Source organism: Nanorana parkeri, unplaced genomic scaffold (genome assembly GCF_000935625.1).
Source record: "Nanorana parkeri isolate BGI_ZX_2015 unplaced genomic scaffold, ASM93562v1 scaffold15, whole genome shotgun sequence".
NCBI classification, from domain to species: domain Eukaryota; kingdom Metazoa; phylum Chordata; class Amphibia; order Anura; family Dicroglossidae; genus Nanorana; species Nanorana parkeri.
In genome coordinates, this window is record NW_017306283.1 from 3,989,354 (window position 1) to 4,015,491 (window position 26,138).

Sequence of the window (26,138 nt, forward strand, 5' to 3'; positions counted from 1 at the left end):
CAGCAGCGCCGACTAGCAAGATACTGAAGCTTGACCCAGTGGTAGATTCCTCCATCCACACAGTTGAGCATAGATGGAGGAATCTGTTGCACTTTTTCCATCTGAACATAGAAAATCTGCAGATAATCTATAGGTGCAGGGGTGTGGAATTCCTATCGCCCGACGCCCGGGACAGGCAGTTTTGGGCGCCGGGCGAGTAGTTTTTTTTCTACATTTAGCCTGGCTGCGGGTAAGCAGCACAGCTAAATGTAGTGTGGGAGCCGTTTCGTACAAGTGATTTTGAACGGCTGTATAGCCGTCCAAAACCACTTGTAACTTGCCTGAATCTCACTCCCCTCCCTCGCTCCCCTTTCTCTCTCCCGGCGGCCAGCCGTGTACCTCTCGGCTGCCTCTCTCTCCGTGCTTCTTTTGCTGTGGTCTTCGGGGTCCCCCCCCCCCCTTGTGGGGGGATGCGTGCCTACGGGAAATAAGGTTAGAGAGCATGGAGCAGGGCAGAGAACGCTTCTCTACTCAGCTCAGTGTGAATAGTGACAGGGGAATGCAGCCTTCCTGTCACAGGAGAACCAGCACAGAACTGTGCTAGAACTCCTGTGTTGGAGGTGACAGGGTCAATAAAGAGAACCTGTCACCTCCAAATGCTATCACACAAGTGGCTTGTCACCCCTTGTGTGATAGCAATAAAGTCAAGTGAAAGAAAAAAAGTAAAAAATCAAATATATATATATTAACAATGGAAATACATAAAAATGTAAAAAAAAAAAAAATATTACAAAGCAAACAAAAATCTAAATTTAAAAGCAACCCCTATCATCTGCATGTGAATAAACGCATGCATGCGGTGTTGTGTGTGTGTGCGCAAAGTGGGCGATCTGTTACCGCACGGCAATCATGCACAAAACCACGTGGATGGCCAGGCGGTCACAGAAGTGCACCCCACCGCCGATCGCACTGGCAGTGCCATTATTGTCTAATGGCACCCCAGGCACATTGCCGCCGCAATAATGCCCGTGCAATCGTACATACTCGCGGTTGAAAACACAACGGGAAAAAAAAGGTACATGTACCTTTTTTCAGCGATTACCACGCGGATGTAACCTCTTTGAAATCAATGGGGCCGCGTGGCGAACGCACGCAGTCGCCCAAGTCTGCACCCGCCCCAAAGGGTAAATTCACTTTCCCAAGTAATTTGGGAAAATGGAATTACCTGCACAAATCTGGCCCCCTCCCGCTATACTTACCTTTCAGAGAACGGTCCTTCCCATCCACCAGTATGGGTGTACTATCTACCTGTGCCATGTATTCTGAATTTCGCTCGCAAAATGCAAGCACTCGTTGGTCAGCACAGTCACCTGACAGCACTGACCAATGCGAAGCTCTTCTTGGCATTGCTAAATACAGTTTTCTTCTTGGCATTGCTAAATACAGTTTTGGTTAATTTTTTTTTCTTTTTTTTGTATCGGGACAAGTAGATTTCCATGAGGGACAAGTAGATCGACCCCCCGCTTTAGCCCTTGGACAAGTAGGTTTTTTTTTAAATTTCCACACCCCTGAGGTGTATGGCCAGTTTTATCAACCAGCAGCCAAACATATCCAACAATAAAGTACCAGCACCTTCAAATGTTCCCATAATAGAATAACGGAAACACCATACATTACATATAACTACTTCTGATTAAATGTTATACATATTGGGGCCACAAAAATAGATCCACCATCAGTGCTCATCAATCTGATGAAAAAAAGATTTAATCTGGTTTGGCAGTGATAACATTGATAGTTAATACAATCAAGTTATTAAAGTATGAATGCAAGAGATATTCTTAAAGAGGAACTTCAACCACCAGCTCTTACTTTATGCTGTTCTTCATTCATATACTCACCTGCCCAGTGAACCGAGCGTTGTCCTGCTGTGATCATCATTCTGCTGCCCCCCACGCTGGGTCCCATGCAGCCATCTTCTTCCTGGATGTCATTGGGACCCAGCTCTGTTTTGGGTTAAGCCAGTCGTCCCCCGATGACACACTGACAGGCCTACCCTACTCCTCTGTTTGCTGTATGGCAGCTGATGCCTCAGGAGATATACTACATGCTTATTTCAGGAGGCACTAGGTACGGAGCACGTCATTATCATCTAAGTGAGAATGGAGGGCAGGGGGGCACACCAGATAATAAAGTGCATAATAAAAACCAAAGTAAAGAAACCAAAAAAAAGGGGGGGGGGGTCATATTGCAGACAGGGGATGACTGGTGGACAAAGTTATTTTTTCAGGGTGAAGATCCACTTTAAGGCCAATCATCTGATCGCCCAGTATGTATATCATCTAATATTAGCCCAGTATGTAGGTCCCCACCATGCACACGTGGATTCTATATACTCTACTGAATCAGGTTATATGTGTTCGTTCTCTCTCTCTCTACGGGTCGTAAATGGGATTCAGCATGCATCACATAGCTGCTGCACTAGAATCCATTATATAGCACGTGTGGCTGCAGACAGCTTGCAATCTATGGCAGCAACACTGCTTCTTAAGTTTTATAAGTCTGAAATCCATCGTACGAACACCCGTGTACCCGCACACACGAGCGGTAGGTGTATGTATTATATCTGCATAGCAGATCCCCTGTGAACGCACCGAAACCGTAAACAGATACTCCTCTGCAACCTGGTAATCCGCAGCACAATAGACACCGGGCCGGAAGCTCCACGCACTGCTCACCGGAAACACGTAGCAGGGGGCACAACACAGGCACGTGGAGGGATCGGCAAGCATATGAGTCACGTGACCTTCCTAAACAGCCGACAGGAAGGGGCGGTGCTGGAAAGTGAGCACCGTGGACACGAGGACTCCTCACCTGTGATGTGTCACTGCAGAGGAAATAGGAAGCTATAACGTACGTGTGGATGGAAGTGTCATGGGAGGGGGGGACACAGCTTTACCTCACATAATAAAGGCTATTATTTTTTTAATATACATGGAGCTGTTCAGGGTCTGGGGGTCTAGTCAGTTTTCAGGTTCTGACAGCTTGTTGTAATTGGGTTGCTGTAAGTCAGGTATTAGAGCAGCATATGATTGGTTGCGGATCCTTTGATTTAGGCTGACATGTAGAAGATGTCCAGTGGATGTCTGGAACCCTTTTTTCCTCTGTGTAGCCCTATACACCTGTATGTTATGTCTGACAGATTTGTACTGGGGCATAACACAGGCACCTGGAGGGATCTGGGAATTAGGGACAAGGCTCACTAAAGATTTTCTTAGTTACTTCTGTCCCCCAGGGGACAAAGCGCATATAGCACTTGATCCCGTCTTTTTAGGACAGGCGTCGGCAATTCATTTTCTCAAGGGGCCACATGAGAATTTGGGACTCTTGTGGAGGGGCGAAACATTATACTGAGCTTTATTCTACTCAATATTATGTTATTGCCTTTCTAAAAAGCAGTAAATTATATGGTTTTGATGTCCCCATTAGAGTGCCCCCTTATATTGTTCAGAAGATACGTTGCCCGCACACCATTCTGCTTCGGAAGATCCTCTTTATTCGTATTCCTTTAGCATGATATGTGAATGCAACGTTTCAACGTTTTGCCTGGCGAAAGGGTCCTGTGAGGCTCTGAAACGTTGCATTTACGTGTCATGCTAAATGAATACGAATAAAGAGGATCTTCCGAAGCAGAATGGTGCGCAGACAACATATCTTCTAGAATGTATACTGTGGTGCCATCCACAAGTCGCTCCAGCACCCGCTGGATTTGGGGGTGTAAGTGCTGTGACACAGTGCACGCGAAGCAGCGGCACCCTGCCTTCGCATAGCTGAGCATGCCGAGATGAAAAAGCGTATAAACCCGCGTGTCACGATGCGAACTCCATCCAGTTGTTACATGCGAGCCGATTGGCTGAAGATGCACTCATTCATCTGGCTGCACTCAACTCACACACTACATGCGGAGCTCTGTGCCTGACAGCTTGGCTTTGCATGCAGTGTGTCACAGGCTTAACAGTACGGTGTCCAAAGGGGATATTACAAAAATCTTACATTGTTTGTCCCCTTTTAGAGTTTATAATAGTGCCCCAACATACCTTAGTTTACTACTTTATTAGTAGGCTGAAGGCAGAGCAGCCTGCAGGAGAGGACAGAAGAAGATACTTTTCTGTCCTCCTGCAATGCTGGGGGTGGGGAACATATTTGGTGTCACTGATTGCTAGGACCGCCCGCCGTTCTAGCCACCAGTGACCTCAAAGGAGGTGGACAACTGACATAATTGGTTGCTAGGATGTCAGTGGTCCTAGCAACCAATGACTGAGGAGGAGGGGGGCCTGTGTCTGGTTGTGGATGCATCAGTCTCGGAAACCTGCGCATCCATTGTCCACCAGCCATACCCAAGTGCAGGTTGACGATTGTGATCTGGACTGAACCGCCACACTTTATTTAACTATGTGTAGCAGCACATTGCGATGCATTACGATGCAATGGAATGCATTGCACAAAAGTGCAACATGTTTTAGTTTTTTCAGCATACACCAAAGCAGCACCTTTGTGTAAACTGAAGCAATAGGAAATATGGCAAAGTGCCTTGCCTATGCATTGAGATTGTGTTGAGCAATGCTGCACAGTGCAAGCCATCAGGGCTGGTGTGAATGAGCCCAAACCTGTAGGTGGGTGTAATTTTTCATATGACAGGTGAACAGCAAACATACCTACCGGCAGTCAAATTAGGCCTTTTATTATTAATTTAATAAAGGATTTATATAGTGACACCAGGACAGGCCTTTGTCTCAAAATGTTAATGGACTGGATGTGGCATTGATACAGTGGCTTCAGTATTTTGAGTGACTGACCAGTAACACATATGCTGATCAGTGAAGTCAGTAACTTCTCTGCATTCTTGTTGCATGTGCGTTATTGATTGAAGCAAAACTCAGTACTCAGTACAGACAACTAGCATTTTTCTTTCTGTGTACTGAAAGAGAACAGTGGATGAAGGTATTTTTGTCCTCTGAATGGGACCATCGATGGATGGTGAACCCCACCCCAAAATTGTGATTAATGTCCATCTCCAGGGAGCAGAGGGGGAAACAGGCTTCAGTCACCGGTCTTGGAATCAGCGGGAGCGGGGATCAGGTAAGTAAAAGTGCTTTACACAGCTCCCCTAGATATGAACAAGCAGTTAACCCTTGCAGTGCATGGGGTAGCTTTTTTTGTCTTTTTTTTAACCTGGAGATTTAATAGAATTAACTAATATATTTTTACACTTTTGTTTACTTTTCCTTTCAGGGGTCACAATGACTATTGTAATTGGATTTGAAGGCAGTGCCAACAAAATTGGTGTTGGGATTATACAGGATGGAAAGGTTCTTAGCAACCCGAGAAGAACCTATATTACACCTCCAGGGCAAGGTAAGATTATAATGGTTTGCTTGCTTTAGATGAACAGTTACCATGATTAGTGAAGGGATAGCTGGTAGTCGTCACAGAAGCCTACAATTTGAATGCAGAACGTAGACTGCCATGATTGGCCTCCTGCAGGATATATGTATATACACTTCCAGCTGCATATTTCAGTGATGGAACTATTATGAATAAATTACCCAAAAAATACACTGCCTCTTCTGTTCTATTTTGATAAATAATTATAACATGGTTTTACACTTGTGTGTTGATCCCATGCTAAGGGGAGAAAAAATGTTTTGTAACACACAGGCACAGTGCAAAAAGCTTCAACAACTTAGTAACACAATAATGTCCAAGAACAAAAAAGACATCACATTGCACTCTATGAACTCTTTTATTGTCATAAAACATATCCAATTTCTGCACCATTACCAAAGAAAATATATACCAACACCATTACAACTGACATCTGTTATTAAAAACTAGCAACACCAGGGTATCCCCACATGCACCATAAACTTTCAATTCATGCTAAAAAATACATTGGGGGGAATTTATCAAAACTGGAGCAGACAGAGTCTGGAGCAGTTGTGCATGGCAACCAATCGACTTCCCTCTTTCATTTTCAAATCTTAACCGAGCAAACTAAAGAGAGAAGCTGATTGGTTGCCATGGGCAACTGTTCCATATTCTGTCTGCTCCACTTTTTATAAATCTCTCCCATTGTATTTCTCTAAGCATAAATGCTACAAAGCTTTAAGAGGGAGGATACCCTGGTGTTGCTGGTTTTTAATGACACATCTATCAGTTTCAGTGGTGTTGGTATATATTTGCTTTGGTAGTGGTGCACAAGTTGGCTATTTTCTTTCCTATGACAATTAAAGGGATCATAGAGTGCAGTGTGACTTCTTTCTTTTCTTGGATATTAGTGTGCTATTGTGACAAATAAAATAGAGGTAGTGACCGAATTGCTTTAGAAGCTTCATATTTCCAGCCAAGATATACAAATAGGGTCCTTACAGGCTGATGTGAGTATTTAAGAAAATATTTGTATACCTTCTTGTGATGTGTTTTCTCCAATCACCCAATCACTTTTTGGGTAGGGGATCAAAACCTCATTTAATTTGCCGTCTTGCTCTAAAATCTTGTGCTAGCCAGGGAAGATGTATGTTGTGTTTCAATGTATTAGTTCTAACTAGAGGGATGAAAATGAATACTAGATACTTCTACCACACTGCAGGTTTCCTTCCTAGTGACACTGCTCGCCATCACCGCTCCTGTATACTGGAAGTGCTGCATGAAGCTTTAGAGGAAGCAAAGATCCAACCAAAGGACATAGACTGTGTGGCATACACAAAAGGTAAGATCAGGTAGAAAAATAAGAGTGGGTTAATCCCAAAGAAAACCTTCAGTGCAGTACTTGTAATGGTAAAGATGGCCATGGATAAGATTTTGTGCTGATTCAAAGATCTGCGCCCCAACTGCACAAAAATATCCCCTATGAAACAAAACAAAGCAGAGGTGACTATAGATTACCCAGTGCTCCACTTTACTGCACCACAGGCAGAGTACAGATCATGGCCACCTTAAGCATAAATGCTACAAAGCTTAACCTCCCTGGTGGTATGATTTTTTCTTTTTTTCATTTCATTTTTCGGTCTATTTTTTTTTCCGTCTTTGTCGTTTTTTTCGTTATTCGGCTTATCTTAGTCTTAGCAGGGGTTCTGGCACATTAGGCAGGATTGTTCCATTTTAATAACTGATTTCTGATTAAATCACTGGAGCCATTTTTAAAAATGTATTTTATTGTTTATCCGATTAACCGATTAATCGAACTTAATAATCGGCTAACTAATCGATTTTGAAAATAATCGTTAGCTGCAGCTCTAGACAAAACAAAGCAGAGGTGACTATAGATTACCCAGTGCTCTACTTTACTGCACCACAGGCAGAGTACAGATCATGGCCACCATTTCATGACTGCTCAAGCTGGCTTGTTTTTCTCCATATTTATCTTTTTTATATGCTTAATAAATGGTCACTGCCTATGTAGAGGGTGCAGAAACACAAATCAGCAAACCAGTAGTCATCTTTATTTTTTTTCTGTCTGCTCTTGGCTATTAAAAGCAGAAATCTGATCTGTTACAAGCTCAGCAGCAGAACTATTGTAATGTGTAAATCTAGATGTATTCCAGAGGTACCAGAGAGGTATGCTCATCTAAGACCCATTTGAGATAAGAAGTACTTAATTGGAAGGTTTTAGGCTTTGGACTGCTATCCAAGTTTCAAGCTTGTTATACTGGATATTGTCTCAATGGAAATAAGAGATGGTAAAATTAGAGCATTTTTTTTTCCTTTTGTGTTTCTTTTGTAATGTTATCTGTGATTTTCTCTTTTTTTTAGGACCTGGAATGGGAGCACCTTTGCTTTCAGTAGCCATAGTGGCACGCACAGTAGCACAGCTCTGGAAGAAGCCCCTTTTAGGAGTAAATCATTGCATAGGCCATATTGAAATGGGGCGACTGATTACTAATGCTGAAAACCCTACTGTTTTGTATGTGAGTGGAGGCAACACACAGGTAGAGTATTACAAAAATGACCAGCACTTGAGTTGCATATACCATTGGTGGCAAAATTGGCCTTTTTTTAATTTAAATTTGTGTATTCACAAGTGATCAAAATGGGTAGATGATGGAGATGAGACCATGTGTATCCAAACTAATCATGTGTTAATGGGTATAAGTCATGCAGGGCAAAGCAACAGATTCACTATAATGCTGGCCAGGGGCGTAACTAGAAATCACAGGGCCCCATAGCAAATTTTTGTATGGGGCCCCGTGATTGCTAGTTATGCCACTTGCAGAGCCCCAGCGGAGAGTGACCCTGCAGAGCCCACCATAGACTCTCTATAGTGGGCTCTGCAGGGTCTGAGATCTCTTACCTGTCAGCGCCTCTGTGGTCGCCGGGCCCCGACTCCTGTTCCGTCCCCGGGCCCCGCCGCCTCTGCTATCGACGGGCCCCGCCTTCTCTTACATCACTGGCCCCACCTGCTCTTAGGTCGCTGGCCAGTGATGTAAGAGGAGGCGGTCCCCCCGCCTCCTCCATTCCGTACACCCACCTCATCTGCCGCAGCGGCTGGCTGTCACTGACACAGCTCCGCAGCGGCTATGAGGAGAAATGCGCCGTGGCCGCTGCTGAGCTGTGTCTGTGACAGCCAGCACCCCCACATGCCATAGCGACCCGGGCCCCATAGCGGCCGCCTGGGTCGCTATGGCGATTGTTACGCCACTGATGCTGGCTTTTACTTGCTTTACCTTCACTCCCTACCATTCTGTTCAGCTGTTGGGAACAAAGAGAGAGAAAGCCCTGTGTAAGTCAATACTTGGAGCTTATACAAGCTTTAGACTCTTACCCTGGTCCCATGTAATATTCCTGGGTGCCTGTGCGGCCAGTTATGAGGCACCAGCCCTATCACATTGGAAGACGTTACATGCACCCCATACCTGCAAGTACTGGGTAGGTCACTTTGGGGAGAAGTGAAGGCAAATTAAGTGCAAGCAGCAGGGGCCAACCTTAAAGTGAACCTGTTGCTTACCTTTCCATTGGCTCCACTTTTTCCTCCCTATCAACTGCATATGCCCCAACAAAGACCTTAGATTAGAATGGCCTATGCCAAGCAGCATGTCAGCCCATATATTTTAATGGGCTACCGCACGCGCAGCAAAGAAGCTTATGCAGCATTTTCAGCTGCAGACTTCCCGCAATTTTGGCCACCTGTTTGACGTGCAGGTAAAAACACGCGTTTTAACGTCTGTATTTGGGGTGCCATTAACAAGTAACGCCAATGCGCGCACATGACACAGTGCCAAAGTGTGAACAGGGACTAAGTGCTATGACTTGAGAGAGACAGGTGGCATACATCTTTTCCCCTCACTATGGAAATTAGCCGTGTCACTAAAAAGTCAGTCACTGAATGAAAATGCTTTTACACACAGTCCTGGAAGAGAGAACCGTTTAATACCTTTAGAGGAAATGTTTTCTGAAAAGGCAAACTTGTATTCTTATAGTAAATTGATCACTTTAATACAGAATTACAGCCAGAACTATTTTTCTTTCAATTCAGGATATAGCAGGGAAGGGGTACAACCTGTAACAGGTAGTTATTGGTGTCTGTGTCCGAGTTTGGGAAGATTCCCCCTTGCTGTGCCAGAATTATTCAGCTAAAGTGAAAGGTGTCTTCCCAGTAGTAAACCTAACATGACAACATAGATTAAAACATTAGGCAAAACTTTAACATTTTGTGACCTCTGGAGCCTTGAGGTTTCAAAAAACTGCCTATTTGACCTACGTGACACTGTATCAATAAGCAGGAGTACTATTTTTTTTGTCGATTAACATGGCGCCATTCTTGATTTTCACTGCAAGCACCACCATATGCATTTTATTAGCTACCACTGTTGTATGGTGAGCATTATCTTTCTATGGAATTCATACAAGTCTTAGCCTGAAAAAGGAAAACAAAGACAGCCACCACATCTAAGGACTAGTAAGCTGCAATACATTACATTTGTGTTTTGGGGGTTTAGATGCATTTTCTCGGCACCAATCTCCACATTTCTTAGGTGATACACAGCTTGATCAAAGCAAGCAATGTAAAATGACCAGCAAGCAAATGTGACATATTCTGTGATTCCTTCCAATACAGGTCATTGCATACTCTGAACGCCGGTATCGGATATTTGGTGAGACAATAGATATAGCTGTAGGAAACTGTTTGGACCGTTTTGCTAGGGTCCTAAAGGTAAGACATTTATTGATCTATCAGCACATAGGATGCTGTTTGTGCAGCTAATCCTTGACATTTGTGAGAACTATAGCAAATTGTAAGATTGCTTTTCAGCAAGTCAGTGACAGGTTAACTGTGTGTTTCTTCAGTTGGTCCAAGCAGTAGTTATGCTCAGTTGGTACAGGTGCAGTGATCCTTGAACAGTGCTATCTGTTTTTGTCTGGCTATGCCTGTGCACCATTTTATTGATTTAATGATATACTGTAACTGAAAAAGCAGAGACCAATAGAAGAAGAGGCAAGATGGGGAAGCACTAAGTATTCCATGCTGCGTAAAGATTGGAGTGCAAAGCCGTCAAAACCATCACTGATGTACTGTTCTCTGTTATAATATAAATAAAGCCACAGTAAAGTATTAGGTGCGGGAGACTTGCTTTCCTTGGATTTGTATAGGTGGACAGCACTGCAGGATTGTCTTCAAAGGTTGTTTTTTTTCTCCAAGTATATAACACAATGAAGCTGACTGTAAATGATTGTGCATACCAATTAGCTGAATTGCTCCTTTTGAGGTTTCTGACAAATATCGAATTTTGCTGGAAAAAAATAAATTGTTTATGCACACATTTTGCTTTTGAGTCTTTTACATTATACGATACTCACAGTTTACTCTTCAATGTATTATATTATGTATGACACAGTATTTAAAGGAAACTTGCACTGGGGAAATGGGGAGGCAGTCATTATTGACATATCCTTTTAAAATGCAAGCTGTATGGCTTTCAAGTGGCTCTAGTTGCTTCCTGGGGCACTGACCTGAAACAAGTATGCCAATGAGGAGTTCTGACCTTGCTCTGACTTTCTAATCTAGTATTATAAAGTATTTTTAGTAGGGGCAGGTCTTGTATTAATGGTACAGGTTTTTGACAGATGACATGTGCATATTTGGAGTCATCTTTTTCTTATTTTTTCCCACAAGATTCCAAATGATCCCAGTCCTGGTTATAATATTGAGCAGATGGCCAAGAAGTAAGTACCTCCTCTAAATGTATTTCAGCTACATTTCCAAAGCATTGTGTTCTACCTTCCCTATTTAGTTGTCACTGTATTTTACCACCTGAAATTATGTCTGTCCTCAACATCAAATCAGTAGACTGTTTTCCATAATTGCTCTCAGATTTTCTAGACTAATGAAACATTTCTAGGCATCTGGTCATGTTTTAATCCTAATTTAAATGCAGTGCTTCTAATATGCCACAGTTTAAAAGTAGGTTTGTAGAAACCTAGTGCCGACAGCAATTACATTGATGCAAAAATGAGCAATAGCTCACTAGCAAGTGCCTTTCGACTTTGCATTTAGCATAATAATCATACTGGCTGCAATGGACAAACTGACTGGAACAATATAACCGAACCATGTAATCACTGCTAGCTTTTTCTGTTATTGGTGCTCTGACTCTGACAAGCAGATCTGCTGGCCCTCCTTCTGAATCAGTAATGATGCCAGGCTCATCTAGGGTCATCAATTATGAAGATTCTCTTTTAATAAATGCAGTAACTATAAAAATCACATTATTCTAGTAATTTGAGTACTGCAGCATCCAGTCCTGCCTTTGTATTGCTAGAAAGTGCAGATTAAAAAAAAGGCTTTACAGACAAGGGTTTTTTTTTTGCTTATACCTTGGATGTGATGTGTAGCCTGAAATGATATGTTTTCTTTTTAGCTATAGCACTTTATCAGTTATTGTGAAATTGGATATTCAGAAGCAGACTGGTAGCTAGCTCCAATCAATTCCCAGCATCATGAGCAGCTGGATAAATAAGCTGATTGACATTATGGTGATACATTTCTTAAACGGTATATACTTTAGTTGAAATGTTTACCGGTTTTGACTTTTAGGGGCAAACAATTTGTGGAGCTGCCATATACTGTCAAAGGAATGGATGTGTCCTTCTCTGGCATTCTATCTTACATTGAGGTGAGGACAAAAAATGTCATAAATAGGACAGAATTCCATAACATTTCTAGATTTATTGTAGTCTTTATAATCCTCCTATCAGTGAAAGATTTATTCATAGAATAAAAATAGTATCTTTTTAATTTCAAATAGTGTGATTTGGTCATATTAAAATGTGTCCTACACATTTACAGTACTTGAAGAGTAAGGCCTCATTCACACACAACGCAAGCAAAATTGTATATTGCGTATATACGCGCCTATAGGCAATCCCAGAATGCATCACTCGTAATGGAATTTTTTATGTTCTATACGCATGTATGCGCGTAAATACGCAGAAATACGCTGCCCGGACGCATCTCTGTTCCATTCTGTTTTTGCGCATATATACGCTACGCAAATATACGGTTCTATACGCGGCTATGTGTATGGAGCCATTTATTTGCATAGGTTGCATATGGTACAATACGCGTATACGCGTGCATACGTACGGCAGTGTGAATGAGGCCTAAAGGGTTAATAAACATGCAGTTTTCTTGGTCAGATATATGGTATATATGTTTGTGTGTTTTAATAGGATTAACATGATAACGTGTTTACAATTGAGTAGCCTATCAGAAATGCTAATATCTGATAATTGGGTGGTATAGATGTGGCCAATATTTTGCAAACTATAATGAAAGCATAGATCAACACCGAGTTGGATATCTGTGTACAGGTATAGGGGCTTTCATGTACTGTACATGTTTATGAATATGAGAAGATGCTTTTCCTAGAGAAACTCACTTCTGTCCTTCTTAACAGACTGAGCAAAAATTAGCTGATGCCATATCTGTGCTATCAAGTGACTTGAGATGTCCCTTTTACTGGTTGTTTTTTTGTCATTGCTAACCCCATGTTGGTTCCTCGGGCACTCACATCAGCTGAAGTAGTAATCAATAGCTTGTGCATTTGGTTCAAGGGGCTCACCAGAACCCATAGGAACGAGTTCTTCATTTTCCAATGTATGAGTACCTTACCTAACTTTTATTTGACATGTTAAAACTAATAGACCAGATCTGCTGACGGGTTCAATCAGAAAGTGTTGGCTTTAGAGCTAGGAATCCCTGTAATGATTTTACTAGACACCTATCATATAATACTCCTGGCTATATTTATACTTACTACCATTATGTGAGCTTGTTTTCCCATTGCCTTTATAGGACATGGCTCACAAAATGTTGTCTCCAGGAGAATGTAGACCAGAGGATCTCTGTTTCTCTTTACAGGTAAGTAAGAGAGGCATGAAAATATTAGCAGTTACTTCATTACATGTAAAAAATGAAAATGTGTCTCCAAAGCAGTATTTCCCAACATCATATAGGGACCTTTCGCTGTCTCTTCCACCGTGCTTTCCATTTATAAGAACCTTTGATAGCTAACAGTATTTTTGCATGCACTGCTATAAGAAAATTGGTCCAAGTGATTTTTTTTTAAATTGGAAAATATTCGTAATGCATTGACTGTATGGTTGCCATGTGGTGACTGTGCTGTGAGTGCAACGTGTTAAGCTGGCCATACACCTTACAATTATCTGCAGATTTTCTGTGGTCAGATGGAAAAGGTGCAACAGATTCCTCCATCTACACTTAACTGTGTGGATGGAGTAATCTCCACCTGGGCCAATCTGTTGCACTTTTTCCATCTGACCACAGAAAATCTGCAGATAATTGTAAGGTGTATGGGCACCTTTTAGAGTGTCCTGTTAGCTTCAATGGAAACCTATTGATGCACAAACCTTATTGTGGAAACAATTGGTCTAGAATCATCCATGCTGTGGGTGGCTTCAGAAATATAATGTGTATGTATACGTAAGAGGCTAGGGAACATGTGCCTCAATTGGCACTTATTGGCTGTGTTTTTGTTTTCCCAAGGTTTGGTAACTGTGGTTTCAGCAAACAAAACTGCCGAGATGTACAGTAGAAGATTTTTACAGTGCTGTATATTGTACCTTGAATGCATGGAAATCACACACATGTGATTTTGCATATGTTAACAAAGCAATCAAGATAAAAGTACACACACACCTAAAATATGTAATTGAGTAGGACATCTCTAAAATGTTTTAGTAACAGATCCATCATATTTCTATCATGTGTTGTGAAGCTTTTAATTACTAAGCTTTTCTGTTCTGACAGGAGACTTTGTTTGCAATGCTTGTGGAGATCACAGAACGGGCTATGGCCCATTGCGGTTCACAGGAAGTCTTAATAGTTGGTGGAGTCGGATGTAAGTTGCATGATGACTTATGAACATTTAAGATCTATTTAAATTGTTCTGTACATTCCAGGTGTTGAGCAACCTATTCAGAGATAGTGGTGTAAAGATGTTAGCTGTTTTTTTCTTGACATAGAGGAAAATAAGTTTATACACCAAGAAAGTATGTTTTTTTTCCATGTAAGTTATTCCATGTATGTTCTCTTTGTGCTTGTGTGAATTCACTCCAGGCACTGGTTTCCTCCTACGTTTTAAAGATCTGCTGGTAGGTAGATTGGCTCCTGCCTAAATTGTCCCTAGTATGTGGGTACAAATTGGCTATTTACATGTGTTACCACATTCATAGGTAGGGTTAAGGAAACACCTGACAAGCCTTGTATGTGAAAAAAAAATTGATCTAGAAAATTCTATGGGAAAAGCTTTCAACAGTATCGCATAACTGGTCCATAAAATCGGCGAGAGTTGGCTACGACTAAATGGGTATAACACACATATAGATAGACATAGAAATACTCATATATTTTTTTTAACTTTAAACATAGAAAGTGGCAAATAGCACAATACCACGACTAGAAATGTTTAATAAAAGTTTCAATGAAGTTGAAATCAGAAGCCTATAGTGTCTATGATTAACAAAGTCCTGCACTGAGCCTTGCTGCTGGTGAATCAATTGAAAATGTTCAGATCCTACAAAGAAAACACTGTGCATCAGCTTAGTCTAGTTAGACCAGAATAAACCTCACAATGACAGTGATTTTACATGCTTACCTGACTACTGTAGTGTGTGGAGAGCTCCCTACACCACAACCACTACTACAAGCTCAGACCTCTGCTTGTCGTAATGACTAGGAGACCCTGTGAGACTCTAGTTCTCTTAGCAGACGCCACACACAGCCTCTTCCGTATCTCCTGCTCATTTGGACACTCTTTCCTCCACAGAGGCTTATAAAGTGGTACAACCCTGAAACATGTCCCGTACAAGTGTGTATTCTGCTGACGTAAGCAGAGAAAGGAGGCTGCGAGTGGCATCCCCAGAAATATCACTTGAGTATCAGTGTCTCCAGCTTGTATAATGGGCCAGAGGACTGGGCTTGTAGCGTTGGCAATGCTAAAATAAGCTGTGTGCTACAGGCTCCAGCAGTCAGATGAGCATTTACAATCACTAATCTATTAGGTTTTACTACACTATGCCAGTGCTAGCTGTTTTCTTATCAGCGTTAACCCAGTCTCTCATATAAATATTTTTTTTCCACAATAAATTTTTTTATTAGGTTTTAACATAGTACACAATACATCAAATATAAGACCCAAAGCAAGACATCAAGGGAGGAGGCAGGATCCAACACCCAAAAGAGTTATGTCTGGCTTGTCAGTCCCATCAGGAGCCAGAAAGGTTTTGATGCCAAAATAGTGCAGACAGGTCTTAGCGCCTCTGACGAGTTGAAAAGTAAATCCACATACTCCACGTAGTAACAAAGTTCTGGTAATGGTCATGTGGGAGGGTATGATGACCTTTGACTACCCACTCCTGAATGCTTGTGCAAGTGGTTGTCCTCCAATGATTGGAAATTCAAGCTCTGCCTGCTGAGAGGGGAAAGCGATAAAGACCCTTCTTCACAGCAACAGGAAAGCCTGATAAAATGGATAAAAGGGCTATTTTAGGTGTTTAAGGCCTGTAATTCTATTGGCCATTGTGAAAATGTGTGCCAAAACGGATGCATACATAGGCAGGGCCACCAGGTGTGAAGCATTTAAAGTACTTTTTTAAAATATCTTTCAATCTTCAGCTTTCATTAAATACTTGTAGATCCTGTAGTGAAGAAGGTCCTTGTTCAGACATTTCCTGTTTCTTGACAACTATCTGTCCCGGTCTCCCAGTTATGCTTCTGCATTGTCACCCTGTCACACAGGTTTTATGATGTATACTACAAGTGGCCAGCACAGATTACTCAGACATGGCCCACTGTTCTTACTGCCAGAAAATCTACCCTGAGAAATGCCATGCAGCCATCTACTGTGAGGAGGCAATGGACATTCAAAGATTCACAAATTCTTCACAAATCGTAAATGAGTTTTTTTAAATCAGATAGTTTTTATTGATTTTCAAAAAACAGACAAAAACATAACAAACTTACGGGAAAGAGGGAAAGAGAAAAAAAAAAAAACGGCCAACGGCCCAAACATCTTGTACACTCAACATCCCTCACTCCTCACACCTACTAGTACAATATTAGTGTGACAGGCATACCGAGTACCGCCCTGAGGGTAGTACACAAATAGGGCGCTTACTCAGGCGCCTCCCTTCCTCGATAGGACAGCCAGTTGGACCACATAGACTCAAATTTTTTCATATTACCTCTCTGCTGCAAAGTGACACGTTCATAGCCCACCATCTTATCCATTTCTCTAAACCATAGCTCCAGCGTAGGGGGAGAAGTGGAGATCCACCTATGCACCACCAACCTGGATGCAGTGAATAGTGCTCGTTTAATGGCCACAATCGTATGCGAGTTTGCCTCCGGTGCATCTATGATGCCCAGGATGCAAACAAGTGGGGAGTTAGTAAGTGAGGATTCAAAAACAGAGTTAATTACTTCCAAAACCGCGCCCCAATATCTTACTAGCTTAGGGCATCTCCACAGTAGATGAATCAAGGAACCCCGATGGATATTACATTTAGAGCAATTAGGGTCAGCCCTGTACCCTATACGGAACAGAAATTCAGGTGTGCGATATATTCTGTGAATAATAAACAGTTGCGTCAACCTGTGAGTGGGCGAGAGCGAGACCTGTGTAACCCGTTGGAGTGCATCTTCCCAATCGTCGTCCGATAAAGGGCCTAGATCCATATGTGGGTAAAGGCGCCCACCCTCGACCAGCAAATGTGACCCCGAGAGACAGGAGTACTAGTCCCACAAGCCGACGAGGAGCAGGATATCGGCAAGGTAAGCCAGAGGATGAAAATCAGGAGAATGAAGGAGAGCTCTTCCCGGTCACGTCCGTCTACATGCGGCTGCTGGCCACGCCCCCCGTAAATGAGTTTTTAAACAAGCCCCCACCGATGTCTGCAGGCTGTGGAGCAATTCTTACTCAACATTCATAAGAGATGTAGTTAAGTCCTATATGTCTGTTCATAGTATTTCTACCTCCCTTCTTCCTGTACACTTGTGTTTACATTAGAGATTAGGAGACTCACAGGCTGCCAAATCACTGCTTGGAGGGGTAGCAGAAAGAACTCTGGTGTTGAAAGGGAAAGTTAATGTTTCTTCTGTAAAGTTGAAGATGAATTCCTCCACTGTTGCTGCAGCTAGAGGTCATTTTAAAGCTCATTGACTGCGTGTTAAAGGAGAACTATGGGGTCAGGGTTTTCCCCATAGTTCTCCTAAGGGTAACGGGAGGACACAAACTAGCATCCTCCCGTCACCCAAAGCTCAGTATACCGCGATCCACAGCTCGCGGTATACTGAGCCACCACAGCCGGGACGGATCCCGACATTACTGTCTGGATCCACCCAGCTGCGTGAGTGACAGCTGGCTCTGCCTATCTAGAGGCGGAGCTAGCTGTACCCGCACCCTCCCCCATCCGTTCCGCCAGTCAGCGCTGGAGGATCGGATAGGGGGGGGATTCCCTGCAGGGAGCCTCGAGTGACAGTCACAGCTCTCTGCAGGGAGATGATCGAGAAGTGAGCGAGCGACGGTATGTGTTTGCTCAAGGTATTTTCCGCATTTACTAAAAAGTCCTAAAACTTGTGTGTGCTTTTCAGTTGTTTTGCCCTTGTAGACTAATGGCTTTCTCCTCATCAGGAGAAGACCAAGAAGGGCCAAGTGGTTGAACTAGCCATATAAATCTGTTTCTTCACTCAGGTAACATTCGCTTACAGGAGATGATGGCGGTTATGTGCAAGGAAAGAGGCGCCAAACTTTTTGCTACAGATGAGAGGTAATTATTGGCCACTCACTTGGTTTATTAGAATTTACATTCAGAATCTTCAGTATTATTGTTTCTTATTTTCTTCTCCAGTCATGCATTTGACTGTAAGACAGTTTGATGGTTCTTCAGCATCTATCTCTGTACTTTTAAGTTTCTGCATAGATAACGGTGCTATGATTGCCCAAGCTGGATGGGAAATGTTTCGATCTGGTCACATCACCCCACTGCAAGACTCCTGGATAACTCAGAGGTCAGCTTCTGCTTTCAGTATTGTGTGATCATGAAATCATTTTAAATGTGTCACCACCTAGAATGTAAGAGAGGTGATTTAATTGTTTTTCTATTTGCTGTTCTCTCCACAGGTACAGGACAGACGAGGTGGAGGTTACATGGAGAGACTGAAACCTTGATGAATTCTAAAAAGAGATTTAAATAGTGCATTTATATTGTCTTGTTCCGAAAATCATGTTTTATTGACCTGCAAGACCTGAAGAGTATCACAAAGGGCAGATCAGTGGATCAGGCAGTGGTGTGCAAAATACATTCAAATTTGTTTATGTGATCTGCAGCCTTAAAGTGCATGTTTCAGAATACCTCTGGATGCTGTGTCTTCTGCCTTATACTATGTGTCAGGTCTGTAGAGACATCTTGGGAAATCACAGGTGGACGTGCCCAGAATTTCAATTTTAGTTTGAAGGATTATGGCACATAGAAAATTGCAATTAGAAGAAACTTGCTGGCAACCATAGCTGACCTTCTGCAAATGCTGGATGCCTTGTTGCCATGTTGACAGACTGATTTCAATACTTTGAATCACCAACCTAGACCAAGAATGCAGATCAAGACCTCACTCAAATACTCCTTTATTACAAGTTAGTGACCGAAGATAGCAAAGTGAGAGGATCAACATGACGCACCACTCATGATGACCGTTTGATTTCTCTTGAATGTTTTACTTATGTTGCAAGTAATAGTGATATGTGACGTGGTGGAGCTCTTAGAGACCAGTCAGAAATAACATTAACTGATCTTGGTTTAGATGCTCTGTTACTACATGTTGGACTCTGTTGCTCTTGTTCTCCCATATTGCAGAAGCCTACATGTGCATCGTTCTGTTACTGTCTTCAAAGAAGAATCATGTTTTGGTAAACAAGTCATTTAATATTCTATCTAATGTTAAAAATAGCTCCTCTTCAATATATAGCCAGCCATAGTTTTCTGTGAGAAATATATATATTTTTTGTAAACACAGCAACAGTATTTAGGGATGGATGGAGGTCCAGTTTCAAGCACCCTGAGGAGCATCCCCATCAACACCCTTAGGCTCGTATCATACTGGTGGCAACTTGCTAAGAAAACAAAAATTGTCTAGCTATCTTCTGCAGTGTTTTGGCATAGAGGAAACAACATCTTATCAAATTATACTCTCCGGAGTCTCCTCACCCAGGTGCCTCGCTGTGTGTTTCTTGCCCAGCCTGGTGATCAGTGGTGAGGTGGGGGGAGGGATTGGAGGGTTTTTATTTTATCCTGGGCTTTAATCAAACTTGTTGCTGCTAGAGAAAAGGATCACCAGCGTGACACGGGCCTTAGGTTTGCTGTTGATCTTTCTTTACAAGCTTGTATGTTTGTGTTTCATATCACAACCTTGGGAATGGTATTCTGGTAATAGTGAAGGTATCAGGTTTAACCAAGTCCACTGGAACTAGCCTTACAGTATGTACAGAAAAAATGCAGGCAGGCACCTATAATACAATTTGGTATTGCACTGGCAAATTTTGACTTGCAGATGGGATTTGTTTTTTTTTTTTACCTATATTGAATTGGAAGCTTCTTTTAACAAAAATGTATTTGGTAGCATCAGGCCACAGCTTATAGACTCAGACAGCTGTAAATATAAGTAAACCTATACTGTAAATAAAGAAACCTGATTGATTGAATGAAGTTTACTAAATCCCGCAATCGTACAGTATATGGAAGGCGTGCGACCGTTTCTACTGTACGGTCGCACGTCTTCCATCGAACAAGCAGGCTGGAAAACCCGCCGGGAATCGTACGATTCTCGGCGAATTGGTAGCCTGCTTGTACATTGCCCGTTTGCCGTCCTTGCAAGCCCGCCCCCTCATTGCATTCATCGCAAGCCCGCCCCTCAAGGGGGCGGGCTTGCGATGATCGCACGTACGATCTGCCTGTCCAAGATGGGCAGATCGTACGTTTTTTTAAGTACTTTACAACCCTCGCAAGACCAAAGTCTTGCGAGGGTTGTAAAGTGTATGGGCACCTTTACCTTCACATTTTCATTTTCCAGTAATACATATTAGCAGTGTATGCCTATTTATCACCCTGATAATATACATACAGTATATTATATTTGCAAATATGGATATTGTTTACACTCTTTTGGAGGGAAAATGGAGTCAGGGCACTGGGAGGTTCTCTTTCCTATTGGTGCATAATTTCCTTGCATTGTGTGCTTTTTCACATGCCTAAAGAAGGGTCTCTGTGCTACCCTGAAACATTGCTTTTCTATGTGATCATTCAAGAATAAACAGCTTTTTTATATACAAGCTTGTTGGTGTGCTGGCACCATATCGTATCAGTTACAGTATGGCATCTAAGAGGAATATGCGCCACATTCAAAAGAGGAGCTACTGTTCTGGGCCTGGAGAGAGGCTGTAGTGTACTACGTCAGTACTAAGCAGTATCCAGTTAAGAAAGGTCTTGTATCAAAATGTGTTAACCATAACAGACATGTGTGAATATTCTGGTTTTAGAAATTGGAAAACACAGGACTCACTGTCATACCTTTGGGTATTTAAAGTCTTTGCCATGAACATATGCAGTACAGGTAATGGGAGACACCATGGCAGAACAGAATGCCACTGGGAGCCATATTACATTTGTGACCAGACCTGTGACCCCCCTGAAGATGTCATTTGTGACGAAACGCGTCGGGGCTGGCCTATTCCATGTGATACCACGCTCAACCAGGAAGTACAGGCGATCCGTACGCTGTATCTGACAGGCCGGTCTTTACTATTTTAAACTGTAAGTTCTCTATGTTTTCTTTAAATAAACATTTATACCTACTACACGATGAGGAGTTTCTCTTTTGTGATTTTATAAACCCTCGACTGACGGGACATTGCCGGGAGAGATACCAGGGATGTGGACCCACTGATCAATTTGCACTGCTTAACTACCATAGCAGTGGGGTGAGTGCGCATTCGTGGACACTTACACAGTGGTGTGGGAAGAGTGTTTTTTCAAACATTCATTTGGATTTTCTTCATCAAATTCACTTTTGACTATATTCACTAATATTGCACTTGGATTTATGTTAGATGGATCACCATCTGGGACTGGTTTAAATTTGATTGTGTTACTATTCTAGCTAGCAAGCAGCTATATAAGGTTACCACATATTATTTATGCACCTTTGAAATTGTTACTATTAACCATTTCCCTGCCAAGCCCTCCGGAACATTTTTCAATTCAGCTGGCCAAGCCATTTTCACAATTTTTCCCATTGATTTGATTTTCTATTGCTGCGTTGCTAGTGTTTGTAAAAGACCCCCCGAACCATATATTTTCTGAAAGCGCAGGCCCGGTAGAATAAAAAGATGGTGATACTAAATTTGTAGGCCCTGATATAATTGCGCAAATGTTTCTCAAATTAATATTAAACCGATAAAAATACACAATTCAATTGATAAAACACACTAAAATCAGTATCCGTGCACAAAATTGCAACACAAGGTATCACAACGCACGGCAATGCGTCACAAAGCTTTGCCATGCGCTGCCACAGTTAATTTAATGGGGTTTTTTAAAGAAAAAAAAATCATGCACTTTTACAGTTTTAATTTATTTCTTAATTATTAATGTTTCTGTTGGGGGGGGGGCTGCAGTGAAATGACATTTCCCTTTTGAAATAGAAATTGAGAACACAGAGTCCTCAATTTATTTTTCTGCAGCCCCAGCACTCAATGAATGGGAAGCACTCAGTACACAGGCTTCCCATTCATTCAGAAACTGATCGTAAAATATTTTTACTATCACTACTTTATGAATGGGGAGGAGCCTCTATAGTGAGTGCTACTCCCCATTCATAAATCCTTGAATGAACAGGAAGTGATGTAAATCACAGCCTGTTCATTCATAACTGGGGACACATAGTACTAACACCGGAGTGATTAGACGATCACTCCGGTGTTTGCTCTGCACTGAGGGATCGTTAAATATCAATATTTAACGATCCCCCGCTCGGCCACGCTACAGAGCCGCTGTCATCCAAAAACTGACAGGATGACAGCGGCTCTAATCACTATGCCGCTTGGCCATCCTGAATTGCGGCCAGCTGCCGCTCGCTCCCCCGACCCCCCCAGCCGGTGATTTTACTTTGGATCCCCGCTGCCACAGACCCTACAAGCGGGGGACAGCAGCGTGGATCCATGTAGTCTCTCATCCCTGCTTGGAGCGGCTCTAGGCAGGGATGAGAGACTCGTGATGCAGGCAGCCGGCCACAGGGGGGGGCCGCCCGATATTTTGGCTTGTGAGCCGCTGATGACAGCTATTAATTTGAAGGGGACAGTGAGCTTATAGCAGAACTGTAAATGCCACCGGCGTAAGGCATAGTGAGCTGGCCAGCCGGGAACACTTGTGTGGAGAATGCAGCGAAAGGGTTAAGGTTGACAAAGGAGTAATTCACTTGGTGACACTGAGGTCACACAAAGCTTGCTGCATACTGTTTTGTATACAGTTTTTTTTGCTTATTTGATCATCTCACTGTAATACTTTTAAATATCCTTGAGATATTGATTACACTTGAATTTAAATAATTTCTTTTCACTTAATATCACCCTTTAGCGCTGCACATTTAGCACCTCACTAGTTTGACCCTAGGGTCCATAGCGCAGCAGCTTCTAAACTGTATCTACCCACAAGCGCAGATTTTACATTCTCCATATTAAATTTGTATCTGACCATACAATTCATTAACAAAGATTTTGCTCCGCCCTTATCTTTATTACACTATTGCTTCCCTAAATCCATCCAACTGTAATGATGGATTCCTATAGTAAACCTGCTGCAAGTTCAATTTTTTGTTACAGTGCAACTTCAAATATTTAATTTCTACAACTTTGGTTTGTAATTTAAGAGGAGACTGGTTGCTAGGGAGAAGAATTGTTTCCTCTAGCACATGTTTCATACATACAGTCCTAGAAGAGGTGCACTACATGTGTGAAATGAGACAAAGAGTTAGTGTTGCTCATAATCTGACTCCTTTATGCACTTTCCACAAATGTGAGTGTATTGTTATCTTTCTAGTAACTTGGCATTGCATAGTCGTAAAGCATAGAATCTGTTTGCACAAGTAGTTCTTGAACATTTTTGGTTTGCCATGCCTTGGACATGTTTTTGTTTTATGCCGTTTTCAATGTGTATCATTGAACTTTTATATGTCTTATTTATTTATTTTTTGTGGGATATTTCTATTTTCTTCTTAACCCTATTTAATGGCCAGTTTATTACCGTTACCAAATAAGGCTAGGATTGGCTCCTGTTGGTAGGCATAATCGACTGGGAGTACCACGCAGGCTTAGCCTTTTGGTCATTATCTCACTACATGTGTGAACCCATAAGAAAAAATAATCTTACCATCTCATGGAAATGGTACAATGAAAAGGATATTGTAAATTAAAGTAAACCTTTGAAAACAGGTTAATTAAGGCAGCCACTGCTGACCTCTCTCTGAAAATGCTGTTACCTTGTATTATTATAACCTACAGGCTAAAATATTATTTGAATCACTAACCTAGGACAAGTCTGCAGATTAGTAAGGTGAGAAAGTCTTCTCCTGCATTCCTATTTATAGTCAAAGTAGTAAAGGCAGTGGGTAAGCATGACAGCCAGCATTTTCACAAGGTGAGCAGTTGCAGCCTTCATGCTTTTCTCATGACAGGTTCCCTTTAAAGGGTATTTAAGCCCAGAACAAAAATGTCCAATTGCACCTTACTAATCCTTAGATGGAGCGGCTGCATTTTTCTTTTTGTCTGGCTTGTTTCCCCCTTTATACCCACTTGGTAAGCCTGAGACTAACACACTCCCTGTCCTTGGATGGATACGAGTCTATGGAAGGAGCCATGGTTCTCTCCCAAACATGTCTGCCTTTGTTAATCTCCTCCCTTCCCCAGCGATTTTTTTATTTTCTGTATACAGTGTATGGCACATGCATCATGCAGTGTACACACTCAATCCATTCATAGCATCTCTAAGATAATGTGAATGGGCCAGGTGCAAGGGGAGTATGTAACTCCTGTGCAGGAGTTAAATCACCAGTGGCCACCAAATGGCTGAAGAGGACTTCCAAGAACCTGGAAGTGTCTGTGGCAGAGATAGTGGGTGACAGAGCTGGGGACCGAAGATTGATTCAATAACACTGGAGAAGGGCACACTTGTAAGGCAAGTGTGCCCTAATGTGTAGGTATGCTGTGCATACTTACACATTAGAACAAAAACCCACCATTTACACATTACTGGAAACCTGACATGCAGTCCCAGGTGAACGGTAGATTTCTTTGCACTGGACCCATGAAGAACATGGACATATCAGAAATCTATTTCTGTAAATACAGGATTAAAAATGAAAGTGGCATTTCCTCTTTAATGTTTTGTCCGCAAAGGCCAAGGAACAATGCTTCACAGAGTCAAAAATAAGAAGGAAAACAATAACATTTATATTTTTCAAGTGAAATAAAATTTGCAGGAAGCACAGCAGCAACAGAAAGAGAAAATTACAATTATTTACAACTCAGCTGCACAGATAAAAGAACAGATTGGACCCCATAGAAGTCGCAATGGATTTCATCCTCTTCATGGTTACACCAACATTACCTCCCCACCCTAAAGTCATACATTTATGATCAAAAGTATTCCTCCCTATAAAATCAGGATAATGCCCTCTTTGCAGAACATCTGAATAAAAACATGAAAAGAGGCTTCTAAAGCACCAAAAGAGAGATTACATGTGGCTCTATGTAGTGTCCTAGAGGTAGCAACATAAAACATTTAGGTTTTCCAGGATTGGTAAATGAGAGGGCTACAACACATACAATTCCAGTGTTCTAAAATATTGGCATTATATATAACCAATAGACATGATTGTAGTCGTCTGAGTTCCACCATTACAACACACTGCAGTGCATTTGCGTTCCATGTGTAACCTACAATGGCAATTTTTTTTTGATTCACTTGTACCGACTGCTGCTTTAGGCCACACAGTCATGTGAATGAATGAACCGGTAGAGAAAAGGACAGAGGGTAAATGTATTCTGTCTATACTTATACCTAACATAACATGACAGGAAGAGGACTGTTCAGTTCATGCAGCTATTTTGTAATAGGTTTTGTAAAGAGAGAGCAACATTCTACCTTAACACTGCCAGAACGATTAACAATGGGTCCTTGTCCTAATCAAAGATATAGTGTTCTGAAGGCCTCTCTGGAAAGACTGAGAGGGAACTATTCTCTTTCAGGTATTGGGTTAAAAAAAACACTATCTCCAGATAAAAATGGTTTAAGGTGCAACAAATAGGAGGATATGACACGATGAGGAAAAACATCCTCCCAAGGCTGGCTCTCCATCCTGGCTTCCACTGCCTTACCCTTGTATGCCATGACTGTTTTGTACAATTACCCCAAATAACTATGACACATATTCAAAGCCCCTGCTCCTCCTTCATGTAAACATAATCCTGTATCTGCTACAAGGCACACGCAGCTTGCAGCATGATCAGGAGTTCTTGTTAGTTTCCCTACAATCC

General features: G+C 42.0%; 1 protein-coding gene across 1 annotated transcript; it reads left to right on the top strand.

The window, feature by feature from the left end:
• Positions 1 to 2,857: 2,857 nt before the first annotated feature.
• OSGEP (O-sialoglycoprotein endopeptidase) lies at positions 2,858 to 18,717 on the top strand. Its single transcript, XM_018558627.1, has 12 exons — positions 2,858 to 2,892; positions 5,272 to 5,394; positions 6,629 to 6,748; positions 7,792 to 7,967; positions 10,094 to 10,189; positions 11,150 to 11,199; positions 12,071 to 12,149; positions 13,331 to 13,396; positions 14,306 to 14,396; positions 18,249 to 18,324; positions 18,467 to 18,565; positions 18,678 to 18,717. Exons 2-12 carry the CDS (start codon positions 5,280 to 5,282, stop codon positions 18,715 to 18,717), a joined length of 1,008 nt encoding a protein of 335 aa, XP_018414129.1. The 5' UTR covers positions 2,858 to 2,892; positions 5,272 to 5,279.
• Positions 18,718 to 26,138: the final 7,421 nt, after the last annotated feature.